This window comes from Pseudorasbora parva, chromosome 19 (assembly GCF_024679245.1).
Source record: "Pseudorasbora parva isolate DD20220531a chromosome 19, ASM2467924v1, whole genome shotgun sequence".
In the NCBI taxonomy this organism is placed as follows: Eukaryota; Metazoa; Chordata; class Actinopteri; order Cypriniformes; family Gobionidae; genus Pseudorasbora; species Pseudorasbora parva.
The window spans coordinates 43,712,220-43,737,219 of record NC_090190.1 but is presented as its reverse complement, the minus strand read 5'-3'; the positions used below and the strand labels follow the sequence as shown (position 1 = coordinate 43,737,219).

The 25,000-nt window shown below is 46.8% G+C and overlaps 1 protein-coding gene across 1 annotated transcript in view; it reads left to right on the top strand.

The window, feature by feature from the left end:
* Nucleotides 1-25,000, top strand: part of LOC137047267 (F-actin-uncapping protein LRRC16A) — a 38,482-nt gene that overhangs the window by 7,998 nt on the left and 5,484 nt on the right. The window contains exons 9-27 of the mRNA XM_067424830.1: nt 1,466-1,541; nt 1,713-1,801; nt 1,909-2,003; nt 4,094-4,180; nt 4,893-4,981; nt 5,061-5,138; nt 6,768-6,844; nt 6,927-7,031; nt 7,923-7,992; nt 8,707-8,788; nt 8,934-9,033; nt 9,311-9,365; nt 20,638-20,810; nt 21,063-21,131; nt 21,395-21,488; nt 22,951-23,049; nt 23,242-23,370; nt 23,986-24,132; nt 24,324-24,499. Coding sequence (XP_067280931.1) covers nt 1,466-1,541; nt 1,713-1,801; nt 1,909-2,003; nt 4,094-4,180; nt 4,893-4,981; nt 5,061-5,138; nt 6,768-6,844; nt 6,927-7,031; nt 7,923-7,992; nt 8,707-8,788; nt 8,934-9,033; nt 9,311-9,365; nt 20,638-20,810; nt 21,063-21,131; nt 21,395-21,488; nt 22,951-23,049; nt 23,242-23,370; nt 23,986-24,132; nt 24,324-24,499 — 1,890 coding nt within the window. The remainder of the gene's footprint in view (nt 1-1,465; nt 1,542-1,712; nt 1,802-1,908; nt 2,004-4,093; nt 4,181-4,892; nt 4,982-5,060; nt 5,139-6,767; nt 6,845-6,926; nt 7,032-7,922; nt 7,993-8,706; nt 8,789-8,933; nt 9,034-9,310; nt 9,366-20,637; nt 20,811-21,062; nt 21,132-21,394; nt 21,489-22,950; nt 23,050-23,241; nt 23,371-23,985; nt 24,133-24,323; nt 24,500-25,000) is intronic.

Sequence of the window (25,000 nt, the reverse complement as noted above, 5' to 3'; positions counted from 1 at the left end):
TGTAAGACACCTGTGACACACCTGTGACACACCTGTAACACACCTGTAACACTTATATAACACACCTGTGACACACCTGTAACACTTATGTAACACACCTGTGACACACCTGTGACACACCTGTAACACACCTGTGACCCACCTGTGACACACCTGTGACACACCTGTGACACACCTGTGACACACCTGTGACACACCTGTAACACTTATGTGACACACCTGTGACACACCTGTGACCCACCTGTGACCCACCTGTAACACACCTGTGACCCACCTGTAACACACCTGTAACACACCTGTGACACACCTGTAACACACCTGTGACCCACCTGTGACACACCTGTAACACACCTGTGACACACCTGTGACCCACCTGTGACACACCTGTAACACACCTGTGACCCACCTGTGACACACCTGTAACACTTATGTAACACACCTGTGACACACCTGTGACACACCTGTGACACACCTGTAACACTTATGTAACACACCTGTGACACACCTGTGACACACCTGTGACACACCTGTGACACACCTGTAACACTCCTTTAACACACCCGTATCACACCTGTAACACTTATGTAACACACCTGTAGCACACCTGTAACACTTATGTAACACACCTGTGACACACCTGTAACACACCTGTAACACTCCTTTAACACACCCGTAACACACCCGTATCACACCTGTAACACTTATCTATCACACGCGGAACACTCCTGTAACACACGCGTAACACACACCTGTAACACACCTGTATCACACCCGTAACACACTTGTAACACACGCGTAACACACACCTGTAACACACATGTAACACTTGTAACACACGCGTAACACACACCTGTAACACACCTGTATCACACCCGTAACACACATCTGTAACACGCGTAACACACACCTGTAACACACATGTAACACTTGTAACATACCTGTATCACACCTGTAACACACCCGTAACATACGTAACACACACCTGTAACACGCGTAACATACCTGTAACACACCCATAACATACGTAACACACCTGTATCACACACGCATAACACACCTGTAACACACTGTAACACACCTGTAACACACACCTGTAACAAACCTGTAACACACCTGTAACACACACCCGTAACACACCTGTAACACACACCTGTAACACACACCCGTAACACACCTGTAACACACACCTGTAACACACACCCGTAACACACCTGTAACACACACCCGTAACACGTGCGTAACACACACCTGTAACACGTGCGTAACACACCTGTATCACACCTGTATCACACACGTAACACACGCGTAACACACACCTGTACCACACCTGTAACACCCCCCCCCGACTCAGGAATTTGTATTAAATCATAAATCCTAAACCTAAAGCACAACACAGAATTTTTGCAAAATATAAAATTTAATGAAATGAAGCATAAGAATGTAACCCAAGCGTTGTTGTGTTCAGGGATCTGCTGGCCATCACTGCTGCGCTGGAGTTCAACCAGTGGTTCATCAAGCTCTCCATAAAGGACTTCAAACTGGTGACTGTGTGTCTGTCAGATTATGAAGAGCTGCTGGAGAATGATGTTCTCATACACTCATACTCGTGTGTGTGTGTGTGTGCATGTGCATGTGTGTGTGTGTGTGTGTGTGTGTGTGTGTGTGTGTGTGTGTGTGTGTGTGTGTGTGTGTGTGTGTGTGTGTGTGTGTAGACTGCAGATCTGTGTGATCAGATATTCAGGGTTGTGTCTCGATCTACCAGACTAGAGGAACTGACTCTGGACAACACTGGACTTAAGAGGTACACACACACACACACACACACACACACACACACACACGTACAGTATATTCACATACATTTTTGTAAACAGTCTCTTTTACTCTACATTTGATCATGTTTTTCAGCGATTTTGCTCAGAGGTTTGCTTCTGCATTGAGTCAGAATCCAAACTCAGCGTTAAACACAATCTGTCTGGCCAATAACAGTATTGAAGACAAAGGTACAGCACTACACACACACACACACACACACACACACACACACACACACACACACACACACACACACACACTAGGGCTGAAAGATTTGGGGAAATAATCTAATTAGGGCCTGAGCACTGATGGTGTGAGCGTCTTGTAATCGCTCAGCCTATTATTATTCTTCTCCCAAATGAATCACATTTTTGAGGGCCTAAACATGCTTGAAAAATTACGAAACTTTGCACACGCGTCAGAAGTGGTGACAATTTACATCTGATATGGGATTCAGAATTAGGCGTGGCAAAATGGCTCGATAGCACCTCCTACAAAATTTCAATTAGGCACTATGTTTCACATACGAGTATTACATTTCGGTACACACATGTAGCAGCCCAATACCTACGAAAAAGACCCTGGGTGCAAAATATGAAAATATTTTTTCTCTGCAACCTGTTTACAGTTTTTGTCATTTCCAGACGTACTTTAATGAACTCCTCCTGGAGATTTAACCAGATCAACATCACATTAGGTCAGTCTAAAGGCCTTGGTGATGTTAATTTGCAAAGATCTTGAGTTTTCCCTGAAGGCCGTGTCCGTGGCGGCCTCTAAAGGTTGATGCTTCGCCAGGAATCATGAAGCTGTTGTAACTCGGGCATACAATGTCCGATCTGCCGCAAACTTCACATGTCTGATAAGAGTCTTGACCTGAAGATAACTTCAAACCCGATTCCAAAAAATCTGAACACCTTACAAAGTGTGAATACAAAAGTAATGCAATAATTTACAAATCTCATAAATGTATATTTTATTCACAATACAATATTTATCACATATCAAATGTTGAAATGGCGAACAATAGTGGAGCAATATCAGAAAGGAGTGTCTCTGAGAAAAACTGCAGAGAGTTTGAAGTTATCATCATCTACAGCGCATAATATCATCAAAAGATTCAGAGAATCTGGAACAATTTCTAGGAGTAAGGGTCAAGGGTCAAAACCAAACTGGATGGCCGTGATCTTCAGCCCTTAGACGGCACTGCATCACACACAGGAATGATACTGTAATGGACATCACAACATGTTCAAACTGTTCTGTGGTCAGACGAATCATAATTTGAAGTTCTTTTTGGAAAACTGGGACGCCATGTCATCCGGACTAAAGAGGACAAGGACAACCCAAGCTGTTCTCAGCGCTCAGTCCAGAAGCTGATCTCTGATGGTCTGGGGTTCATGAGTGTGTGTGGCATGGGCAGCTTACACATCTGGAAAGGCCATCAATGCTGAAAGGTCTATCCAAGCTCTAGAGCAACATCTGCTCCATCCAAACGGCGTCTCTTTCAGGGAAGACCTTGCATTCTCCAACATGACAATGCCAGACCACACACTGCATCAATTACAACATCATGGCTGCGCAGAAGAAGGATCCGGCACTGAAATGGCCAGCCTGCAGTCCAGATCTTTCACCATTAGAAAACATTTGGAGCATCATAAAGAGGAAGATGCGATAAAGAAGACCTGAGACAGTTGAGCAGCTAGAAGCCTGTGTTAGACAAGAATGGACAGCATTCCTATTCCTAAACTTGAGCAGCTCGTCTCCTCAGTGCCCAGACGTTTGTAGACTGATATAAAAAGAAGAGGGGATGACACACAGGGGGAAACATGGCCACGGCACAACTTCAGGAGATGTGCTGATGCCATGAAATATCAAATCAACTTATTTTTCCCTTAAAATTATACATTTTCTCTGTTTAAACATTTTATGTCATCTGTGTCGTATTCTGAATGAAAATTTAAATGTGAAACGTCCACATCATTGCATTCTGTTTTTATTCACAGTTTGTACAGTGTCCCAACTTTATTGGAATCGGGTTTGTACATGGCAATATTAGTTAGTCATAGCGCCACCTGCGGGCGACAGGAAATGGAACGCTTTACACTGTAATTCTCTAAATCAGTTCCCTGATGTTCTCTCAAGGTTATGAACATAAGTGAACGTGTGTGTGTGTGTGTGTGTGTGTGTGTGTGTGTGTGTGTGTGTGTGTGTGTGTGTGTGTGTGTGTGTGTGTGTGTGTGTGTGTGTGTGTGTGTGTGTGTGTGTGTGTGATTGACAGGTGTCATGTTTCTGAGCCTTGCACTGTCTAAACTCACACCTGGACTGAAACACCTGGACCTGTCCAAGAACTCACTGTCAGCTAAAGGTAAATACACACACACACACACACACACACACACACACACACACACTCATTCACAAATATAGGGGACTTGATTTAGTCCTTGGGGAATTGATTGGATGGTTGTGGTTCCATCATGTCATTTTCCATTGTGGTATGGAAGTCTGTCAGTGAAAAACAAGAATTCTTTGAACCGAATTGTCAAGTGGGCGAGCAGATAATAGGGGTAAATCATCGGACTCTAGAATACGTCTATAACACCCAGTTGTATAGGAAGGCAAGTTCTATTTTGAGAGACGAGTTGCCTCCCTTAAGGAACGGGTTTCAGGTACTGCCTTCGGGTTGGCAGTTTGTGGCCCCAAAACGGAAAACAAGACGCTACAGGGACACTTCTGTTCCTGCAGCAGATGAGATTTTAAATAGTAATAATAAGAAGAGAGATGTTTTAGTGTGAGACTTTGGGTAGGTCAGAGGGGATATGCATGTGTCTGGTGCAGCCTGGCTGTATTTCGTTATTAACTTGTATGTGATTGTATTAAGTCCTTTGTTTGTGTTTTTTCTTCTTTGGACAATGACATTTTATTAATCTGCAAAACAATTTTACCTTCGGGTACGAAATAAAGATACCTTGACCATGATCATGCGAGTGACAGGTTGTGTCCGTCCGTGTGTGTGTGTCCTTCCGTGTGTGTGTGTGTGTGTGTGTGTGTGTGTGTGTGTTTGTGTGTGTTTTCAGGTGTGAATGTTCTGGCTCAGTGTTTCTGCCCCACATCACTCACACACCTGAATCTGTCTGGAAACACACTCAGAGGAGAGGACATGCCTGTACGTACACATACACACACACATTATTTTATGTGATGTGAATTATTGTGTTGATCTGTGTGTTGTTGTGTGTTTGTAGCACCTGTGGAGTTTCCTGTCTCAGCCAAACCATCTACACACACTCGACCTGTCGAACAGCGAATCTTCCCTCGACCTGGTCAGACACACACATCAACGCTTCCTTATGAACCCTCATGTTTGAGTCTGTCCTGTCATATGATACACTGCCAATGTAACGTTCTCTTAACGTTTGAAGAATGATACAATGTAACGTTCCCTTAACGTTTGAAGAATGACACAATGTAACGTTCCCTTAACGTTTGAAGAATGATACAATGTAACGTTCTCTTAACGTTTGAAGAATGACACAATGTAACGTTCTCTTAACGTTTGAAGAATGATACAATGTAACGTTCACTTAACGTTTGAAGAATGACACAATGTAACGTTCACTTAACGTTTGAAGAATGACACAATGTAACGTTCTCTTAACGTTTGAAGAATGATACAATGTAACGTTCTCTTAACGTTTGAAGAATGACACAATGTAACGTTCTCTTAACGTTTAAAGAATGACACAATGTAACGTTCTCTTAACGTTTGAAGAATGATACAATGTAACGTTCTCTTAACGTTTGAAGAATGATACAATGTAACGTTCCCTTAACGTTTGAAGAATGATACAATGTAACGTTCCCTTAACGTTTGAAGAATGATACAATGTAACGTTCCCTTAACGTTTGAAGAATGAAACAATGTAATGTTCTCTTAACGTTTAAAGAATGACACAATGTAATGTTCTCTTAACGTTTGAAGAATGACACAATGTAACGTTCTCTTAACGTTTGAAGAATGATACAATGTAACGTTCCCTTAACGTTTGAAGAATGACACAATGTAACGTTCCCTTAACGTTTGAAGAATGATACAATGTAACGTTCTCTTAACGTTTGAAGAATGACACAATGTAACGTTCTCTTAACGTTTGAAGAATGATACAATGTAACGTTCACTTAACGTTTGAAGAATGACACAATGTAACGTTCACTTAACGTTTGAAGAATGACACAATGTAACGTTCTCTTAACGTTTGAAGAATGATACAATGTAACGTTCTCTTAACGTTTGAAGAATGACACAATGTAACGTTCTCTTAACGTTTAAAGAATGACACAATGTAACGTTCTCTTAACGTTTGAAGAATGATACAATGTAACGTTCTCTTAACGTTTGAAGAATGACACAATGTAACGTTCTCTTAACGTTTGAAGAATGAAACAATGTAACGTCCCCTTAACGTTTGAAGAATGACACAATGTAACGTTCTCTTAACGTTTAAAGAATGACACAATGTAATGTTCTCTTAACGTTTGAAGAATGACACAATGTAACGTTCTCTTAACGTTTGAAGAATGATACAATGTAACGTTCCCTTAATGTTTGAAGAATGACACAATGTAACGTTCTCTTAACGTTTGAAGAATGATACAATGTAACGTTCTCTTAACGTTTGAAGAATGACACAATGTAACGTTCTCTTAACGTTTGAAGAATGATACAATGTAACGCTCTCTTAACGTTTGAAGAATGATACAATGTAACGTTCCCTTAACGTTTGAAGAATGATACAATGTAACGTTCCCTTAACGTTTGAAGAATGATACAATGTAACGTTCCCTTAACGTTTGAAGAATGATACAATGTAACGTTCTCTTAACGTTTGAAGAATGATACAATGTAACGTTCTCTTAACGTTTGAAGAATGATACAAATCTGTGTTCTTCAGGTGTGTTCGTCACTTCTGCGTGGCTCTCTCAAACACCTGACGGTTCTGAACATGTCCAGAAGCGTCTTCAATCACAAGTACAACACACACACACACACACACACACACACACACACACACACACATGCAGCAGATTTGTGCTGATGTTTTGTGTTGCAGGAGAGGGAAGGAGTTTCCGTCGTCCTTCAAGCAGTTCTTCAGCAGTGCTTCATCCCTCCAGAACATCTGCCTTTCTGGAACCAAACTCCCTGCTGAGGGACTAAAGTGAGTCTCAGTCCGTCCTGCTGATGTTCTTCTGATGTTCTGCTGTTGTTCTTCTGATGTTCTTCTGATGTTCTTCTGATGTTCTGCTGATGTTCTTCTGATGTTCTGCTGATGTTCTTCTGATGTTCTTCTGATATTCTTCTGATGTTCTGCTGTTGTTCTTCTGATGTTCTTCTGATGTTCTGCTGATTTTCTTCTGATGTTCTGCTGATGTTCTTCTGATGTTCTGCTGATGTTCTGCTGATAATCTTCTGATGTTCTGCTGATGTTCTGCAGATGTTCTTCTGATGTTCTGCTGATGCTCTGCTTATGTTCTTCTGATGTTCTTCTAATGTTCTTCTGATGTTCTGCTGATGCTCTGCTGATGTTCTGCTGATGTTCTTCTGATGTTCTGCTGATGTTCTTCTGATGTTCTGCTGATGCTCTTCTGATGTTCTGCTGATGTTCTTCTGATGTTCTGCAGATGTTCTTCTGATGTTCTGCAGATGTTCTTCTGATGTTCTGCTGATGCTCTGCTTATGTTCTTCTGATGTTCTGCTGATGTTCTTCTGATGTTCTGCAGATGTTCTTCTGACGTTCTGCTGATGTTCTTCTGATGTTCTGCTGATGTTCTTCTAATGTTCTGCTGATGTTCTGCTGATGTTCTTCTGATGTTCTGCTGATGTTTTTCTGACATTCTTCTGAAGTTCTTCTGATGTTCTTCTGACGTTCTGCTGACGTTCTGCTGATGTTCTGCTGACGTTCTGCTGATGTTCTTCTGATGTTCTTCTGACATTCTGCTGATGTTCTGCTGATGTTCTGCTTATGTTCTGCTTATGTTCTTCTGATGTTCTTCTGACGTTCTGCTGATGTTCTGCTGATGTTCTGCTTATGTTCTTCTGATGTGTTCAGAGCTCTGCTGCTTGGTCTGGCCTGTAACTCTAACCTGAGAGATGTTTCTCTGGACATCAGCAGCTGTGAGGTACCACACCCAACCTTCATTAGGCCCACACCGCTTAATTGTGAATATTTTATGATGATGTTTTCTTGATGATGATTACTAGGGAAGGCAAGTTTATTTGTATAGCACATTTCATACCCAATGGCCATTCAAAGTGCTTTACATAGAAATAAAAATTCATGATTCGGAATCCGAATCATGAATCGATTCACTGACTCATAACGGTTTGAAGCTTTGTTCTGAAATCGGCCATCACTATATAAGTCGTTATTTAGTGTTTTTGTGCACTAACTCTATTCTGGCCTCTTCATCAATGATTGTAGAGCCGCTGTAGTGAGATGGGCTTTGTAGCGACGTCTTTAGTGCCTTTATGGGTCTTGAGAGAGGAAATGACATTGGTGTCAATGAAGGCCTTTCTGAGCCATCGGATTTCAACACTAATATCTTCATCTGTGTGTGAAGATGAGCGGAGGTCTGACGGCTGGCCAACCACTGGAGGAATTAATCACACAATTTACATTTATGGATCAACTTACTAACCCTTTAATTATAGCACTATATTTTGGTTTAATCTTTATCTGGATTATTCATGCACTCCTTCCTTCTGCTGTCCATCTGATGTTCGTTTCGTGTCTTGTGTTTTGACACACACAGGTGGGTGTCTCTTGTGTGTTTTGACACACACAGGTTGGTGTGTGTTGTGTGTTCCTCACCTGTTGTTCTTCTTGTGTTTAGTTGCGGTCAGCAGGCGCTCAGATTCTGGAGGGCTGCATCGCTGAGATCCCAAATATTACCAGTCTAGATGTGTCTGACAATGGTTAATAACACAAACAAACACACACACAAACACACACTCACACAAACACAAACACACACTCACACACACCCACAAACACACACACACACATGAGTGCCGTCTGCTGTGTGTAGATTCAGTACGCGTGTGTGTGTGTGTGTTGCAGGGCTGGACTCGGATCTGTCGACGCTGCTCGAGTGGCTCGGGAAGAACCGCTCCATCAAACATTTGTCCATCGGCAGGAACTTCAGCAACATTAAAACCAAGTGAGACTCAGATTCGGGTTTTTTTGGTAGCGTTTCTGTAATATGAATTTGAAGTAGATCTTGCATGAAATGAAACGGTCATTGTAGTTCATCTTCCTGTGTGTCTTAATTCATCTCACTGTGTGTGTGTGTGTCTGTGTGTCTGTGTGTCTGTGTGTGTGTGTGTGTGTGTGTGTGTGTGTGTGTGTGTGTGTGTGTGTGTGTGTGTGTGTGTGTGTGTGTGTGTGTGTGTGTGTGTGTGTGTCTGTGTGTCTGTGTGTCTGTGTGTGTGTTTCAGGAATCTCGGGCAGGTTCTGGTCTCTGTGGTCCAGATGATTCAGGAAGAGGATTCTGTGAGTCTTTAGCTCTGTCCCGTTTGAGATCTCCTTCAACCTGTTAACTTGCCTTGTTTCCTTATCGCATATTTGTCACAGATCCGTGAGAGAACACAAATACAGAATGCGTTTTTACAGGTTTATTGACAAATTGGCAGACAAGAGAAGAGATGGTAGGAGAAGAGGTGAACACAGTCCTAAAACAGTAGACAGGGAACAATGAACAATAATTAGCAAGTTGAGAGAGCGGCCACTGAGACTAGCCCAAGATGGTAGACTGGAGCCACAATCCACAGGGGCAACAACTGGGGGTCAGGTGAGGTGTAAACATGGAAGTCCAGGAAACACAAAGGGAGGGAAAAGGCAGGTGGGGACAGGACCAGGTAAAAAAATCAAGGCTGACCATGGAGGTACTGTCCTTGGGGAACCATAATATTCAGGAAACCCAGAAGGAGGGATGGGAATTTGATGTTGAATTTGGCATTTCTGTGTTCTTGCTCCTCTTCGTCTGGCAGTAAAGGCCTCGCTCTAATAGCTCTAATGCCGCCGTGTTTCCAACACCTGACCCCGCCTTGATGCGGTGATTGACAGGGTGGGGGCTTTTTGGAGACAGCCGATCAGTCGGCCGATTGAGATCGGTTTATGAGATCAGCCTTTTCAGAGGCCGCAGATCAATCATCCCGAAGCGATCACTGGCTGATTGAGATCGGTTTATGAGATCAGCCTTTTCAGAGACCGCCGATCAATCATCCCGAAGCGATCACTGGCTGATTGAGATCGGTTTATGAGATCAGCCTTTTCAGAGGCCGCGGATCAATCATCCCGAAGCGATCATCTGCCGATTGAGATCGGTTTATGAGATCAGCCTTTTCAGAGACCACAGATCAATCATCCCGAAGCGATCATCGGCCGATTGAGATCGGTTTATGAGATCAGCCTTTTCAGAGACCACAGATCAATCATCCCGAAGCGATCATCGGCCGATTGAGATCGGTGTATGAGATCAGCCTTTTCAGAGACCGCAGATCAATCATCCCGAAGCGATCATCGGCCGATTGAGATCGGTTTATGAGATCAGCCTTTTCAGAGACCGCCGATCAATCATCCCGAAGCGATTATCGTCTGATTGAGATCGGTTTACGAGATCAGCCTTTTCAGAGACCGCAGATCAATCATCCCGAAGCGATCATCGGCCGATTGAGATCGGTTTACGAGATCAGCCTTTTCAGAGACCGCAGATCAATCATCCCGAAGCGATCATCGGCCGATTGAGATCGGTTTACGAGATCAGCCTTTTCAGAGACCGCCGATCAATCATCCCGAAGCGATCATCAGCCGATTGAGATCGGTTTATGAGATCAGCCTTTTCAGAGACCGCCGATCAATCATCCCGAAGCGATCACTGGCCGATTGAGATCGGTTTACGAGATCAGCCTTTTCAGAGACCGCAGATCAATCATCCCGAAGCGATCATCGGCTGATTGAGATCGGTTTATGAGATCAGCCTTTTCAGAGACCGCAGATCAATCATCCCGAAGCGATTATCGTCTGATTGAGATCGGTTTACGAGATCAGCCTTTTCAGAGACCGCAGATCAATCATCCCGAAGCGATCATCGGCCGATTGAGATCGGTTTATGAGATCAGCCTTTTCAGAGACCGCAGATCAATCATCCCGAAGCGATCATCGGCCGACTGAGATCGGTTTACGAGATCAGCCTTTTCAGAGACCGCCGATCAATCATCCCGAAGCGATCACTGGCCGATTGAGATCGGTGTAAGAGATCAGCCTTTTCAGAGACTGCGGATCAATCATCCCGAAGCGATCACTGGCCGATTGAGATCGGTTTACGAGATCAGCCTTTTCAGAGGCCGCCGATCAATCATCCCGAAGCGATCACTGGCCGATTGAGATCGGTTTACGAGATCAGCCTTTTCAGAGGCCGCCGATCAATCATCCCGAAGCGATCACTGGCCGATTGAGATCGGTTTACGAGATCAGCCTTTTCAGAGGCCGCCGATCAATCATCCCGAAGCGATCATCGGCCGATTGAGATCGGTTTATGAGATCAGCCTTTTCAGAGACCGCGGATCAATCATCCCGAAGCGATCATCGGCCGATTGAGATCGGTTTAAGAGATCAGCCTTTTCAGAGGCCGCGGATCAATCATCCCGAAGCGATCATCGGCCGATTGAGATCGGTTTAAGAGATCAGCCTTTTCAGAGGCCGCGGATCAATCATCCCGAAGCGATCATCGGCCGATTGAGATCGGTTTAAGAGATCAGCCTTTTCAGAGACCGCGGATCAATCATCCCGAAGCGATCATCGGCCGATTGAGATCGGTTTAAGAGATCAGCCTTTTCAGAGGCCGCGGATCAATCATCCCGAAGCGATCATCTGCCGATTGAGATCGGTTTAAGAGATCAGCCTTTTCAGAGGCCGCGGATCAATCATCCCGAAGCGATCATCGGCCGATTGAGATCGGTTTAAGAGATCAGCCTTTTCAGAGGCCGCCGATCAATCATCCCGAAGCGATCACTGGCCGATTGAGATCAGTTTATGAGATCAGCCTTTTCAGAGGCCGCTGATCAATCATCCCGAAGCGATCACTGGCTGATTGAGATCGGTTTATGAGATCAGCCTTTTCAGAGGCCGCCGATCAATCATCCCGAAGCGATCACTGGCTGATTGAGATCGGTTTACGAGATCAGCCTTTTCAGAGATCGCCGATCAATCATCCCGAAGCGATCACTGGCCGATTGAGATCGGTTTACGAGATCAGCCTTTTCAGAGGCCGCAGATCAATCATCCCGAAGCGATCATCGGCCGATTGAGATCGGTTTATGAGATCAGCCTTTTCAGAGACCGCGGATCAATCATCCCGAAGCGATCATCGGCCGATTGAGATCGGTTTAAGAGATCAGCCTTTTCAGAGGCCGCGGATCAATCATCCCGAAGCGATCATCGGCCGATTGAGATCGGTTTAAGAGATCAGCCTTTTCAGAGGCCGCAGATCAATCATCCCGAAGCGATCATCGGCCGATTGAGATCGGTTTAAGAGATCAGCCTTTTCAGAGATCGCCGATCAATCATCCCGAAGCGATCACTGGCCGATTGAGATCGGTTTATGAGATCAGCCTTTTCAGAGATCGCCGATCAATCATCCCGAAGCGATCATCGGCCGATTGAGATCGGTTTATGAGATCAGCCTTTTCAGAGACCGCAGATCAATCATCCCGAAGCGATCATCGGCCGATTGAGATCGGTTTATGAGATCAGCCTTTTCAGAGACCGCCGATCAATCATCCCGAAGCGATCACTGGCCGATTGAGATCGGTTTACGAGATCAGCCTTTTCAGAGACCGCAGATCAATCATCCCGAAGCGATCACTGGCCAATTGAGATCGGTTTACGAGATCAGCCTTTTCAGAGACCGCCGATCAATCATCCCGAAGCGATTATCGTCTGATTGAGATCGGTTTATGAGATCAGCCTTTTCAGAGACCGCCGATCAATCATCCCGAAGCGATCATCGGCCGATTGAGATCGGTTTATGAGATCAGCCTTTTCAGAGGCCGCCGATCAATCATCCCGAAGCGATTATCGTCTGATTGAGATCGGTTTATGAGATCAGCCTTTTCAGAGACCGCGGATCAATCATCCCGAAGCGATCATCGGCCGATTGAGATCGGTTTATGAGATCAGCCTTTTCAGAGACCGCAGATCAATCATCCCGAAGCGATCATCGGCCGATTGAGATCGGTTTACGAGATCAGCCTTTTCAGAGACCGCAGATCAATCATCCCGAAGCGATCATCGGCCGATTGAGATCGGTTTATGAGATCAGCCTTTTCAGAGGCCGCGGATCAATCATCCCGAAGCGATCATCGGCCGATTGAGATCGGTTTATGAGATCAGCCTTTTCAGAGGCCGCCGATCAATCGTCCCGAAGTGATCATCGGCCGATTGAGATCGGTTTATGAGATCAGCCTTTTCAGAGACCGCTGATCAATCATCCCGAAGCGATCATCGGCCGATTGAGATCGGTTTATGAGATCAGCCTTTTCAGAGACCGCCGATCAATCATCCCGAAGCGATCATCGGCCGATTGAGATCGGTTTATGAGATCAGCCTTTTCAGAGGCCGCCGATCAATCGTCCCGAAGTGATCATCGGCCGATTGAGATCGGTTTATGAGATCAGCCTTTTCAGAGACCGCTGATCAATCATCCCGAAGCGATCATCGGCCGATTGAGATCGGTTTACGAGATCAGCCTTTTCAGAGACCGCCGATCAATCATCCCGAAGCGATCATCGGCCGATTGAGATCGGTTTATGAGATCAGCCTTTTCAGAGACCGCAGATCAATCATCCCGAAGCGATCATCGGCCGATTGAGATCGGTTTACGAGATCAGCCTTTTCAGAGACCGCAGATCAATCATCCCGAAGCGATCATCGGCCGATTGAGATCGGTTTATGAGATCAGCCTTTTCAGAGACCGCAGATCAATCATCCCGAAGCGATCATCGGCCGATTGAGATCGGTTTACGAGATCAGCCTTTTCAGAGACCGCAGATCAATCATCCCGAAGCCATCATCGGCCGATTGAGATCGGTTTATGAGATCAGCCTTTTCAGAGACCGCAGATCAATCATCCCGAAGCGATCATCGGCCGATTGAGATCGGTTTATGAGATCAGCCTTTTCAGAGACCGCAGATCAATCATCCCGAAGCGATCACTGGCTGATTGAGATCGGTTTATGAGATCGGCCTTTTCAGAGGCCGCCGATCAATCATCCCGAAGCGATCATCGGCCGATTGAGATCGGTTTACGAGATCAGCCTTTTCAGAGGCCGCCGATCAATCATCCCGAAGCGATCATCGGCCGATTGAGATCGGTTTACGAGATCAGCCTTTTCAGAGGCCGCCGATCAATCATCCCGAAGCGATCATCGGCCGATTGAGATCGGTTTACGAGATCAGCCTTTTCAGAGACCGCTGATCAATCATCCTGAAGCGATCATCGGCCGATTGAGATCGGTTTACGAGATCAGCCTTTCCAGAGGCCGCGGATCAATCATCCCGAAGCGATCATCGGCCGATTGAGATCGGTTTACGAGATCAGCCTTTTCAGAGGCCGCGGATCAATCATCCCGAAGCGATCATCGGCCGATTGAGATCGGTTTACGAGATCAGCCTTTTCAGAGGCCGCCGATCAATCATCCCGAAGCGATCATCGGCCGATTGAGATCGGTTTACGAGATCAGCCTTTCCAGAGGCCGCGGATCAATCATCCCGAAGCGATCATCGGCCGATTGAGATCGGTTTACGAGATCAGCCTTTTCAGAGACCGCTGATCAATCATCCCGAAGCGATCATCGGCCGATTGAGATCGGTTTACGAGATCAGCCTTTTCAGAGACCGCCGATCAATCATCCCGAAGCGATCATCGGCCGATTGAGATCGGTTTACGAGATCAGCCTTTTCAGAGACCGCCGATCAATCATCCCGAAGCGATCACTGGCCGATTGAGATCGGTTTACGAGATCAGCCTTTTCAGAGACCGCCGATCAATCATCCCGAAGCGATCACTGGCCGATTGAGATCGGTTTACGAGATCAGCCTTTTCAGAGACCGCCGATCAATCATCCCGAAGCGATCACTGGCCGATTGAGATCGGTTTAAGAGATCAGCCTTTTCAGAGGCCGCGGATCAATCATCCCGAAGCGATCATCAGCCGATTGAGATCGGTTTAAGAGATCAGCCTTTTCAGAGGCCGCGGATCAATCATCCCGAAGCGATCATCGGCCGATTGAGATCGGTTTAAGAGATCAGCCTTTTCAGAGGCCGCCGATCAATCATCCCGAAGCGATCACTGGCCGATTGAGATCAGTTTATGAGATCAGCCTTTTCAGAGGCCGCTGATCAATCATCCCGAAGCGATCACTGGCTGATTGAGATCGGTTTATGAGATCAGCCTTTTCAGAGGCCGCCGATCAATCATCCCGAAGCGATCACTGGCCGATTGAGATCGGTTTACGAGATCAGCCTTTTCAGAGATCGCCGATCAATCATCCCGAAGCGATCACTGGCCGATTGAGATCGGTTTACGAGATCAGCCTTTTCAGAGGCCGCAGATCAATCATCCCGAAGCGATCATCGGCCGATTGAGATCGGTTTATGAGATCAGCCTTTTCAGAGACCGCGGATCAATCATCCCGAAGCGATCATCGGCCGATTGAGATCGGTTTAAGAGATCAGCCTTTTCAGAGGCCGCGGATCAATCATCCCGAAGCGATCATCGGCCGATTGAGATCGGTTTAAGAGATCAGCCTTTTCAGAGGCCGCAGATCAATCATCCCGAAGCGATCATCGGCCGATTGAGATCGGTTTAAGAGATCAGCCTTTTCAGAGATCGCCGATCAATCATCCCGAAGCGATCACTGGCCGATTGAGATCGGTTTATGAGATCAGCCTTTTCAGAGATCGCCGATCAATCATCCCGAAGCGATCATCGGCCGATTGAGATCGGTTTATGAGATCAGCCTTTTCAGAGACCGCAGATCAATCATCCCGAAGCGATCATCGGCCGATTGAGATCGGTTTATGAGATCAGCCTTTTCAGAGACCGCCGATCAATCATCCCGAAGCGATCACTGGCCGATTGAGATCGGTTTACGAGATCAGCCTTTTCAGAGACCGCAGATCAATCATCCCGAAGCGATCACTGGCCAATTGAGATCGGTTTACGAGATCAGCCTTTTCAGAGACCGCCGATCAATCATCCCGAAGCGATCACTGGCCGATTGAGATCGGTGTAAGAGATCAGCCTTTTCAGAGACTGCGGATCAATCATCCCGAAGCGATCACTGGCCGATTGAGATCGGTTTATGAGATCAGCCTTTTCAGAGACCGCCGATCAATCATCCCGAAGCGATCATCGGCCGATTGAGATCGGTTTATGAGATCAGCCTTTTCAGAGGCCGCCGATCAATCATCCCGAAGCGATTATCGTCTGATTGAGATCGGTTTATGAGATCAGCCTTTTCAGAGACCGCGGATCAATCATCCCGAAGCGATCATCGGCCGATTGAGATCGGTTTATGAGATCAGCCTTTTCAGAGACCGCAGATCAATCATCCCGAAGCGATCATCGGCCGATTGAGATCGGTTTACGAGATCAGCCTTTTCAGAGACCGCAGATCAATCATCCCGAAGCGATCATCGGCCGATTGAGATCGGTTTATGAGATCAGCCTTTTCAGAGGCCGCGGATCAATCATCCCGAAGCGATCATCGGCCGATTGAGATCGGTTTATGAGATCAGCCTTTTCAGAGGCCGCCGATCAATCGTCCCGAAGTGATCATCGGCCGATTGAGATCGGTTTATGAGATCAGCCTTTTCAGAGACCGCTGATCAATCGTCCCGAAGCGATCATCGGCCGATTGAGATCGGTTTATGAGATCAGCCTTTTCAGAGACCGCCGATCAATCGTCCCGAAGCGATCATCGGCCGATTGAGATCGGTTTATGAGATCAGCCTTTTCAGAGGCCGCCGATCAATCGTCCCGAAGTGATCATCGGCCGATTGAGATCGGTTTATGAGATCAGCCTTTTCAGAGACCGCTGATCAATCATCCCGAAGCGATCATCGGCCGATTGAGATCGGTTTACGAGATCAGCCTTTTCAGAGACCGCCGATCAATCATCCCGAAGCGATCATCGGCCGATTGAGATCGGTTTATGAGATCAGCCTTTTCAGAGACCGCAGATCAATCATCCCGAAGCGATCATCGGCCGATTGAGATCGGTTTACGAGATCAGCCTTTTCAGAGACCGCAGATCAATCATCCCGAAGCGATCATCGGCCGATTGAGATCGGTTTAAGAGATCAGCCTTTTCAGAGATCGCCGATCAATCATCCCGAAGCGATCACTGGCCGATTGAGATCGGTTTATGAGATCAGCCTTTTCAGAGATCGCCGATCAATCATCCCGAAGCGATCATCGGCCGATTGAGATCGGTTTATGAGATCAGCCTTTTCAGAGACCGCAGATCAATCATCCCGAAGCGATCATCGGCCGATTGAGATCGGTTTATGAGATCAGCCTTTTCAGAGACCGCCGATCAATCATCCCGAAGCGATCACTGGCCGATTGAGATCGGTTTACGAGATCAGCCTTTTCAGAGACCGCAGATCAATCATCCCGAAGCGATCACTGGCCGATTGAGATCGGTTTACGAGATCAGCCTTTTCAGAGACCGCCGATCAATCATCCCGAAGCGATCACTGGCCGATTGAGATCGGTGTAAGAGATCAGCCTTTTCAGAGACTGCGGATCAATCATCCCGAAGCGATCACTGGCCGATTGAGATCGGTTTATGAGATCAGCCTTTTCAGAGACCGCCGATCAATCATCCCGAAGCGATCATCGGCCGATTGAGATCGGTTTATGAGATCAGCCTTTTCAGAGGCCGCCGATCAATCATCCCGAAGCGATTATCGTCTGATTGAGATCGGTTTATGAGATCAGCCTTTTCAGAGACCGCGGATCAATCATCCCGAAGCGATCATCGGCCGATTGAGATCGGTTTATGAGATCAGCCTTTTCAGAGACCGCAGATCAATCATCCCGAAGCCATCATCGGCCGATTGAGATCGGTTTACGAGATCAGCCTTTTCAGAGACCGCAGATCAATCATCCCGAAGCGATCATCGGCCGATTGAGATCGGTTTATGAGATCAGCCTTTTCAGAGGCCGCGGATCAATCATCCCGAAGCGATCATCGGCCGATTGAGATCGGTTTATGAGATCAGCCTTTTCAGAGGCCGCCGATCAATCGTCCCGAAGTGATCATCGGCCGATTGAGATCGGTTTATGAGATCAGCCTTTTCAGAGACCGCTGATCAATCATCCCGAAGCGATCATCGGCCGATTGAGATCGGTTTATGAGATCAGCCTTTTCAGAGACCGCCGATCAATCGTCCCGAAGCGATCATCGGCCGATTGAGATCGGTTTATGAGATCAGCCTTTTCAGAGGCCGCCGATCAATCGTCCCGAAGTGATCATCGGCCGATTGAGATCGGTTTATGAGATCAGCCTTTTCAGAGACCGCTGATCAATCATCCCGAAGCGATCATCGGCCGATTGAGATCGGTTTACGAGATCAGCCTTTTCAGAGACCGCCGATCAATCATCCCGAAGCGATCATCGGCCGATTGAGATCGGTTTATGAGATCAGCCTTTTCAGAGACCGCAGATCAATCATCCCGAAGCGATCATCGGCCGATTGAGATCGGTTTACGAGATCAGCCTTTTCAGAGACCGCAGATCAATCATCCCGAAGCGATCATCGGCCGATTGAGATCGGTTTATGAGATCAGCCTTTTCAGAGACCGCAGATCAATCATCCCGAAGCGATCATCGGCCGATTGAGATCGGTTTACGAGATCAGCCTTTTCAGAGACCGCAGATCAATCATCCCGAAGCCATCATCGGCCGATTGAGATCGGTTTATGAGATCAGCCTTTTCAGAGACCGCAGATCAATCATCCCGAAGCGATCATCGGCCGATTGAGATCGGTTTATGAGATCGGCCTTTTCAGAGACCGCAGATCAATCATCCCGAAGCGATCACTGGCTGATTGAGATCGGTTTATGAGATCGGCCTTTTCAGAGGCCGCCGATCAATCATCCCGAAGCGATCATCGGCCGATTGAGATCGGTTTACGAGATCAGCCTTTTCAGAGGCCGCCGATCAATCATCCCGAAGCGATCATCGGCCGATTGAGATCGGTTTACGAGATCAGCCTTTTCAGAGGCCGCCGATCAATCATCCCGAAGCGATCATCGGCCGATTGAGATCGGTTTACGAGATCAGCCTTTTCAGAGACCGCTGATCAATCATCCTGAAGCGATCATCGGCCGATTGAGATCGGTTTACGAGATCAGCCTTTCCAGAGGCCGCGGATCAATCATCCCGAAGCGATCATCGGCCGATTGAGATCGGTTTACGAGATCAGCCTTTTCAGAGGCCGCGGATCAATCATCCCGAAGCGATCATCGGCTGATTGAGATCGGTTTACGAGATCAGCCTTTTCAGAGACCGCTGATCAATCATCCTGAAGCGATCATCGGCCGATTGAGATCGGTTTACGAGATCAGCCTTTCCAGAGGCCGCGGATCAATCATCCCGAAGCGATCATCGGCCGATTGAGATCGGTTTACGAGATCAGCCTTTTCAGAGGCCGCGGATCAATCATCCCGAAGCGATCATCGGCCGATTGAGATCGGTTTACGAGATCAGCCTTTTCAGAGGCCGCCGATCAATCATCCCGAAGCGATCATCGGCCGATTGAGATCGGTTTACGAGATCAGCCTTTTCAGAGACCGCTGATCAATCATCCTGAAGCGATCATCGGCCGATTGAGATCGGTTTACGAGATCAGCCTTTCCAGAGGCCGCGGATCAATCATCCCGAAGCGATCATCGGCCGATTGAGATCGGTTTACGAGATCAGCCTTTTCAGAGGCCGCCGATCAATCATCCCGAAGCGATCATCGGCCGATTGAGATCGGTTTACGAGATCAGCCTTTTCAGAGACCGCTGATCAATCATCCCGAAGCGATCATCGGCCGATTGAGATCGGTTTACGAGATCAGCCTTTTCAGAGACCGCCGATCAATCATCCCGAAGCGATCACTGGCCGATTGAGATCGGTTTACGAGATCAGCCTTTTCAGAGACCGCCGATCAATCATCCCGAAGCGATCACTGGCCGATTGAGATCGGTTTAAGAGATCAGCCTTTTCAGAGGCCGCAGATCAATCGTCCCGAAGCGATCATCGGCCGATTGAGATCGGTTTACGAGATCAGCCTTTTCAGAGGCCGCCGATCAATCGTCCAGAAGCGATCATCGGCCGATTGAGATCGGTTTACGAGATCAGCCTTTTCAGAGGCCGCAGATCAATCATCCCGAAGCGATCATCGGATTGCTGATCAATCGGAGCACCCCTAAATTAGAGGATAAGTCCAAAAGGTCATATTCAATCTTCCCCTTCCAGAAATTCCATAAAGGACTTCCAAATCTATAAGAATTTTTCGGTTTACCAGCAATTTCATATCTGATCTTTTCCATATGTAGCACACTTTGAACGCATAATTTTTAACAGGATTTACAGGTTAACTGTTTGTGTTTGTGTGTGTGTGTGTGTGTGTGTGTGTGTGTGTGTGTGTGTGTGTGTGTGTGTGTGTGTGTGTGTGTGTGTGTGTGTGTGTGTGTGTGTGTAGCCCCTGGCGTCTCTGTCTCTGGCCGACTCGCGTCTGAAAGCTGATCTGTCGGTGGTTCTGAACGCTCTGGGCGGGAACAGCAGTCTGACCCATCTGGACATCAGCGGGAACAACATGGGCGACTTTGGGGCGAAAATGCTGGCCAAAGCTCTGCAGGTCAACACCAAACTCAGGTGCCGAACACACACACACACACACACACAACACTATCCTCTGATACTTGCTCATTCACATTTATTACACCACTCCCTGAAATGCTTGATTCTGATTGGTCAGCGTGACATTGCGAGGTAATGACGCTTATCTGGGTGTTTGAGGCCGGCACTTCTTTCATGTCTCTTTTATCACACCGATCTCTCGTTTCATTTAAAAGCTGCTCGCTTTGTGTTTAATGAGCTAATAAAAGCCATGTGTGTGTGTTTCAGGACATTGATCTGGGACCATAACGGTGTCAGCGCTCAGGGGCTACAGGACATGGCGGCTGCTCTGGAGAAGTGTGTCAAAGCTACTTTCTGTGTGTGTGTGTGTGTGTGTGTTTGTGTGTGTGTGTGTGTCTGTGTCTGTGTCTGTGTGTGTGTGTGTGTGTGTGTGTGTGTGTGTGTGTGTGTGTGTGTGTGTGTGTGTGTGTGTCAGTGGAGTGGATTGAATCATGGTCCACTGGAGTTTGAGTTCTAAACTCTTACTGGACACAGAAATCACAGTCACATTAGACACATAACATTAATAAATGGATGCTGACATTCAGGATTGTTTGCAGGAATTACACCATCAGATTCATGCCGGTTCCCATCACAGACGCGGCTCAAGCTCTGAAGAACAGCCCGGAGAAAACTGAAGACGCCCTTCTGAAGGTCAGGAATACAAACACACTCTAAACCACTGATAATATCCACTCACCTAAAGGATTATTAGGAGCACACACTAATGCTGTGTTTGAGCCCCTTTCGCCTTAATTCTCCGTGGCATTGATCAACAAGCTGCTGAAAGCATTCTTTAGAAATGTTGGCCCATATTGGTAGGAGAGCATCTTGCAGTTGATGGAGATTTGTGGGATGCACATCCAGGGCACGAAGCTCCCGTTCCACCACATCCCAAAGATGCTCTATTGGGTTGAGATCTGGTGACTGTGGCGGCCATTTTAGTTCAGTCAACTCATTGGCATGTTCAAGAAACCAATCTGAAATGATTGGAGCTTTGTGACATGGTGCATTATCCTGCTGGAAGTAGCCATCAGAGGATGGGTACATGGTGGTCATAAAGGGATGGACATGGTCAGAAACAATGCTCAGGTAGGCCGTGGCATTTAAACGATGCCCAATTGGCACTAAGGGGCCTAAAGTGTGCCAAGAAAACATCCCCCACACCATTACACCACCACCACCAGCTTCCTTGTTGTAGTGGAGATGAGTGGTACCCGGTGGGGTCTTCTGCTGGTGTAGCCCATCCGCCTCAAGGTTGTGTGTGTTGTGGCTTCACAAATGCTTTGCTGCATTGTAGCGAGTGGTTATTTCAGTCAAAGTTGCTCTTCTATCAGCTTGAATCAGTCGGCCCATTCTCCTCTGACCTCGAGCATCAACAAGGCATTTTCTCCCACAGGACTGCTGCAGACTGGATGCTCTTCATTTTAAGGACTTTCCTCCGTAAAATGTGCAGCACAGAGAGCGAGATTTGGGTAATAATTATGAGGGACCGAGTTAAAAATGTAGTTTAACCATTGATCCCTAACTCCCCTGTCCCTATAGGGAGGCTGAACAAAGTGGACCTGCAATTCGGATGAAAATAACAGTGTTTCGTTGGCATTGTACGACCAACGGCCCCGCCCCCTTATTTAGTATTCTCGGAGGAGGAGTTTATGTAAATTTTGGGGTTAGTGATGTCACCAACCCTGGAGGAATGTCTGTAGTCCCGACCGGCCGTTTGCTGTAGTCCTTGGAAATGGATTTCTTTAAAAGCAAATATCTCCCTTTGCTTTAAACGCTGTAACTTTGCAGATGTTGATTATGCTCAAACTGCAACATTACACACTAGCTAAAATTAGAAAAGTGAAATTGTGTTTTACCACCGCTTTAACTAAACACACACACACAATATACACTCACAAAAACGTCCCACAACAGATGATGCTCTTTTTAATTCTGTCATGACAAAACCACAATGCTGTGTTTCTGTGTGTGTGTGTGTGTGTGTGTGTGTGTGTGTGTGTGTGTGTGTGTGTGTGTGTGTGTGTGTGTGTGTGTGTGTGTGTGTGTGTGTGTGTGTGTGTGTGTGTGTGTGTGTGTGTGTGTGTGTGTGTGTGTGTGTGTGTGTGTGTAGATGGAGCAGTATCTGCTGCGTAACCATGAGAGCCGCCGCTATCTGCAGGACCAGGCGTTCCGACTGCAGCAGGGTCTCGTCACCAGCTCAACTCGACAGGTTTAACTCAGCATCTTTAACTGGAAACACAGTGTTTATTATTGGATTGATATGATCATATATCTGATGACTGATCTACCTGTCAGTGGTGTGTTCACACGCTGTATATCATCCATCTGTGTGTGTGTGTGTGTGTGTGTGTGTGTGTGTGTGTGTGTGTGTGTGTGTGTGTGTGTGTGTGTGTGTGTGTAGATGATGGCGCAGGTGTGTGTGCAGGTCCAGGATCATTTGAACTCTCTTCGCTTCAGTAAGAGTGACCGAGTCCAGCAGGACATGAAGACGGCCGAGAGCCTGATGAGAGACGCCAAGAACTCCACAACAGTGAGAAACACACACTCTCTTGCACACATACATGCACACACACGTTCATACAGACTCACACACTCCTTTGAATGTTCTAAAAACATTCCTTGAACAATGTATAAATAATGTTTTTGTACTTTTCCAGTTGATCATTTCCTCATATTCTCCATTGTTGCAGCTCTGTCAGTAACTCTGTTTAGTTCCTGTCTCTATGAAGCCTTTTCATTCTGAAAGCACACTGTGCTCGTATTGGTCGGCTGGAGAAGTGTATTGTGATTGGTGTTTGGGAAATATTCCGCCCCTTACCATAACCTGCCGTTTCAACACACAACTAACTCAACTCAACCAGGCTCCGCCCCTTTATTCTGCATTTTAATTATTATAATGAGGAATATTGGTGTTGGTTTCCGGAAGAAAACTCAAGACTACAATCAAGGCTGAAGTGTGTGTGTGTGTGTGTGTGTGTGTGTGTGTGTGTGTGTGTGTGTGTGTGTGTGTGTGTGTGTGTGTGTGTGTGTGTGTGTTGGGTAGGTTTAGAGGCACGGGTAGTGTAGGGGGATAGAATGTACAGTTTGTATTAAAACCATTACGCCTATGAAAATTCACAAAAACCTAATGTGTGTGTGTGTGTAGCTGCTGCGCAGTCTATATGACCAGCGCTCATGCGGCCGAGCGGCGGGCAGCAGTGACGCGTCAGCAGGTGTGTGTGTGCAGCAGGTGCAGGAGAAACTGTGTTCAGTGGCAGGAGAGATCAGCACGCTCATAGACCAACAGCTACAGGTACACACACACACACACACACACAGTCACACACACACTGAACCTCATCACAGCAAGCTGAGAAACTCTGTGTGTGTGTGTGTGTGTGTGTGTGTGTGTGTGTGTGTGTGTGTGTGTGTGTGTGTGTGTGTGTGTGTGTGTGTGTGTGTGTGTGTGTGTGTGTGTGTGTGTGTGTGTGTGTGTGTGTTCAGAGTTTGTTGGTGTCGATGTTGGACACGGCCCAGAGTGTGTGTCCTCAGGTGATGCAGCAGGTGTCTGTGCGTGAGCAACTGCTTCAGGCCAGCGAGGGCAGGACGAGTGTGTCGAAAGCCTTCATCACCGCCACCCTGCTGGAGCAATCAGCCTTTGACATCATCAATAAGATCAGGTCAGCGGACAGCCAATCACAAACAAACATTACATTTCAATCATTTAACACACACTCACATTTTCACGGCTCCCTGATGCTGGCTATTTTGCTAATATATTAATTAATAATTATTAGCTTTCATCAACTCATTGTAGCATGTCTGCAGACAGATCAGGATAATGTTCAAATGCCGAGTTTAATAAACATCCAACAGGAAATACAAACAAACATTAATGCAAAACGAGACTGAACCATCACTGAGTGAAGGTAAGGAACTTAAATACAGGAGAAGCCAAAGGTCGAGGATCTCTGGAGGAGCCAAAGGTCGAGGGTCTCAGGTGGAGCCGAAGGTCGAGGGTCTCAGCTGGAGCCGAAGGTCGAGGGTCTCTGGAGGAGCAGAAGGTCGAGGGTCTCTGGAGGAGCCGAAGGTCGAGGGTCTCTGGAGGAGCCGAAGGTCGAGGCTCTCTGGAGGAGCCGAAGGTCGAGGGTCTCTGGAGGAGCCGAAGGTCGAGGGTCTCG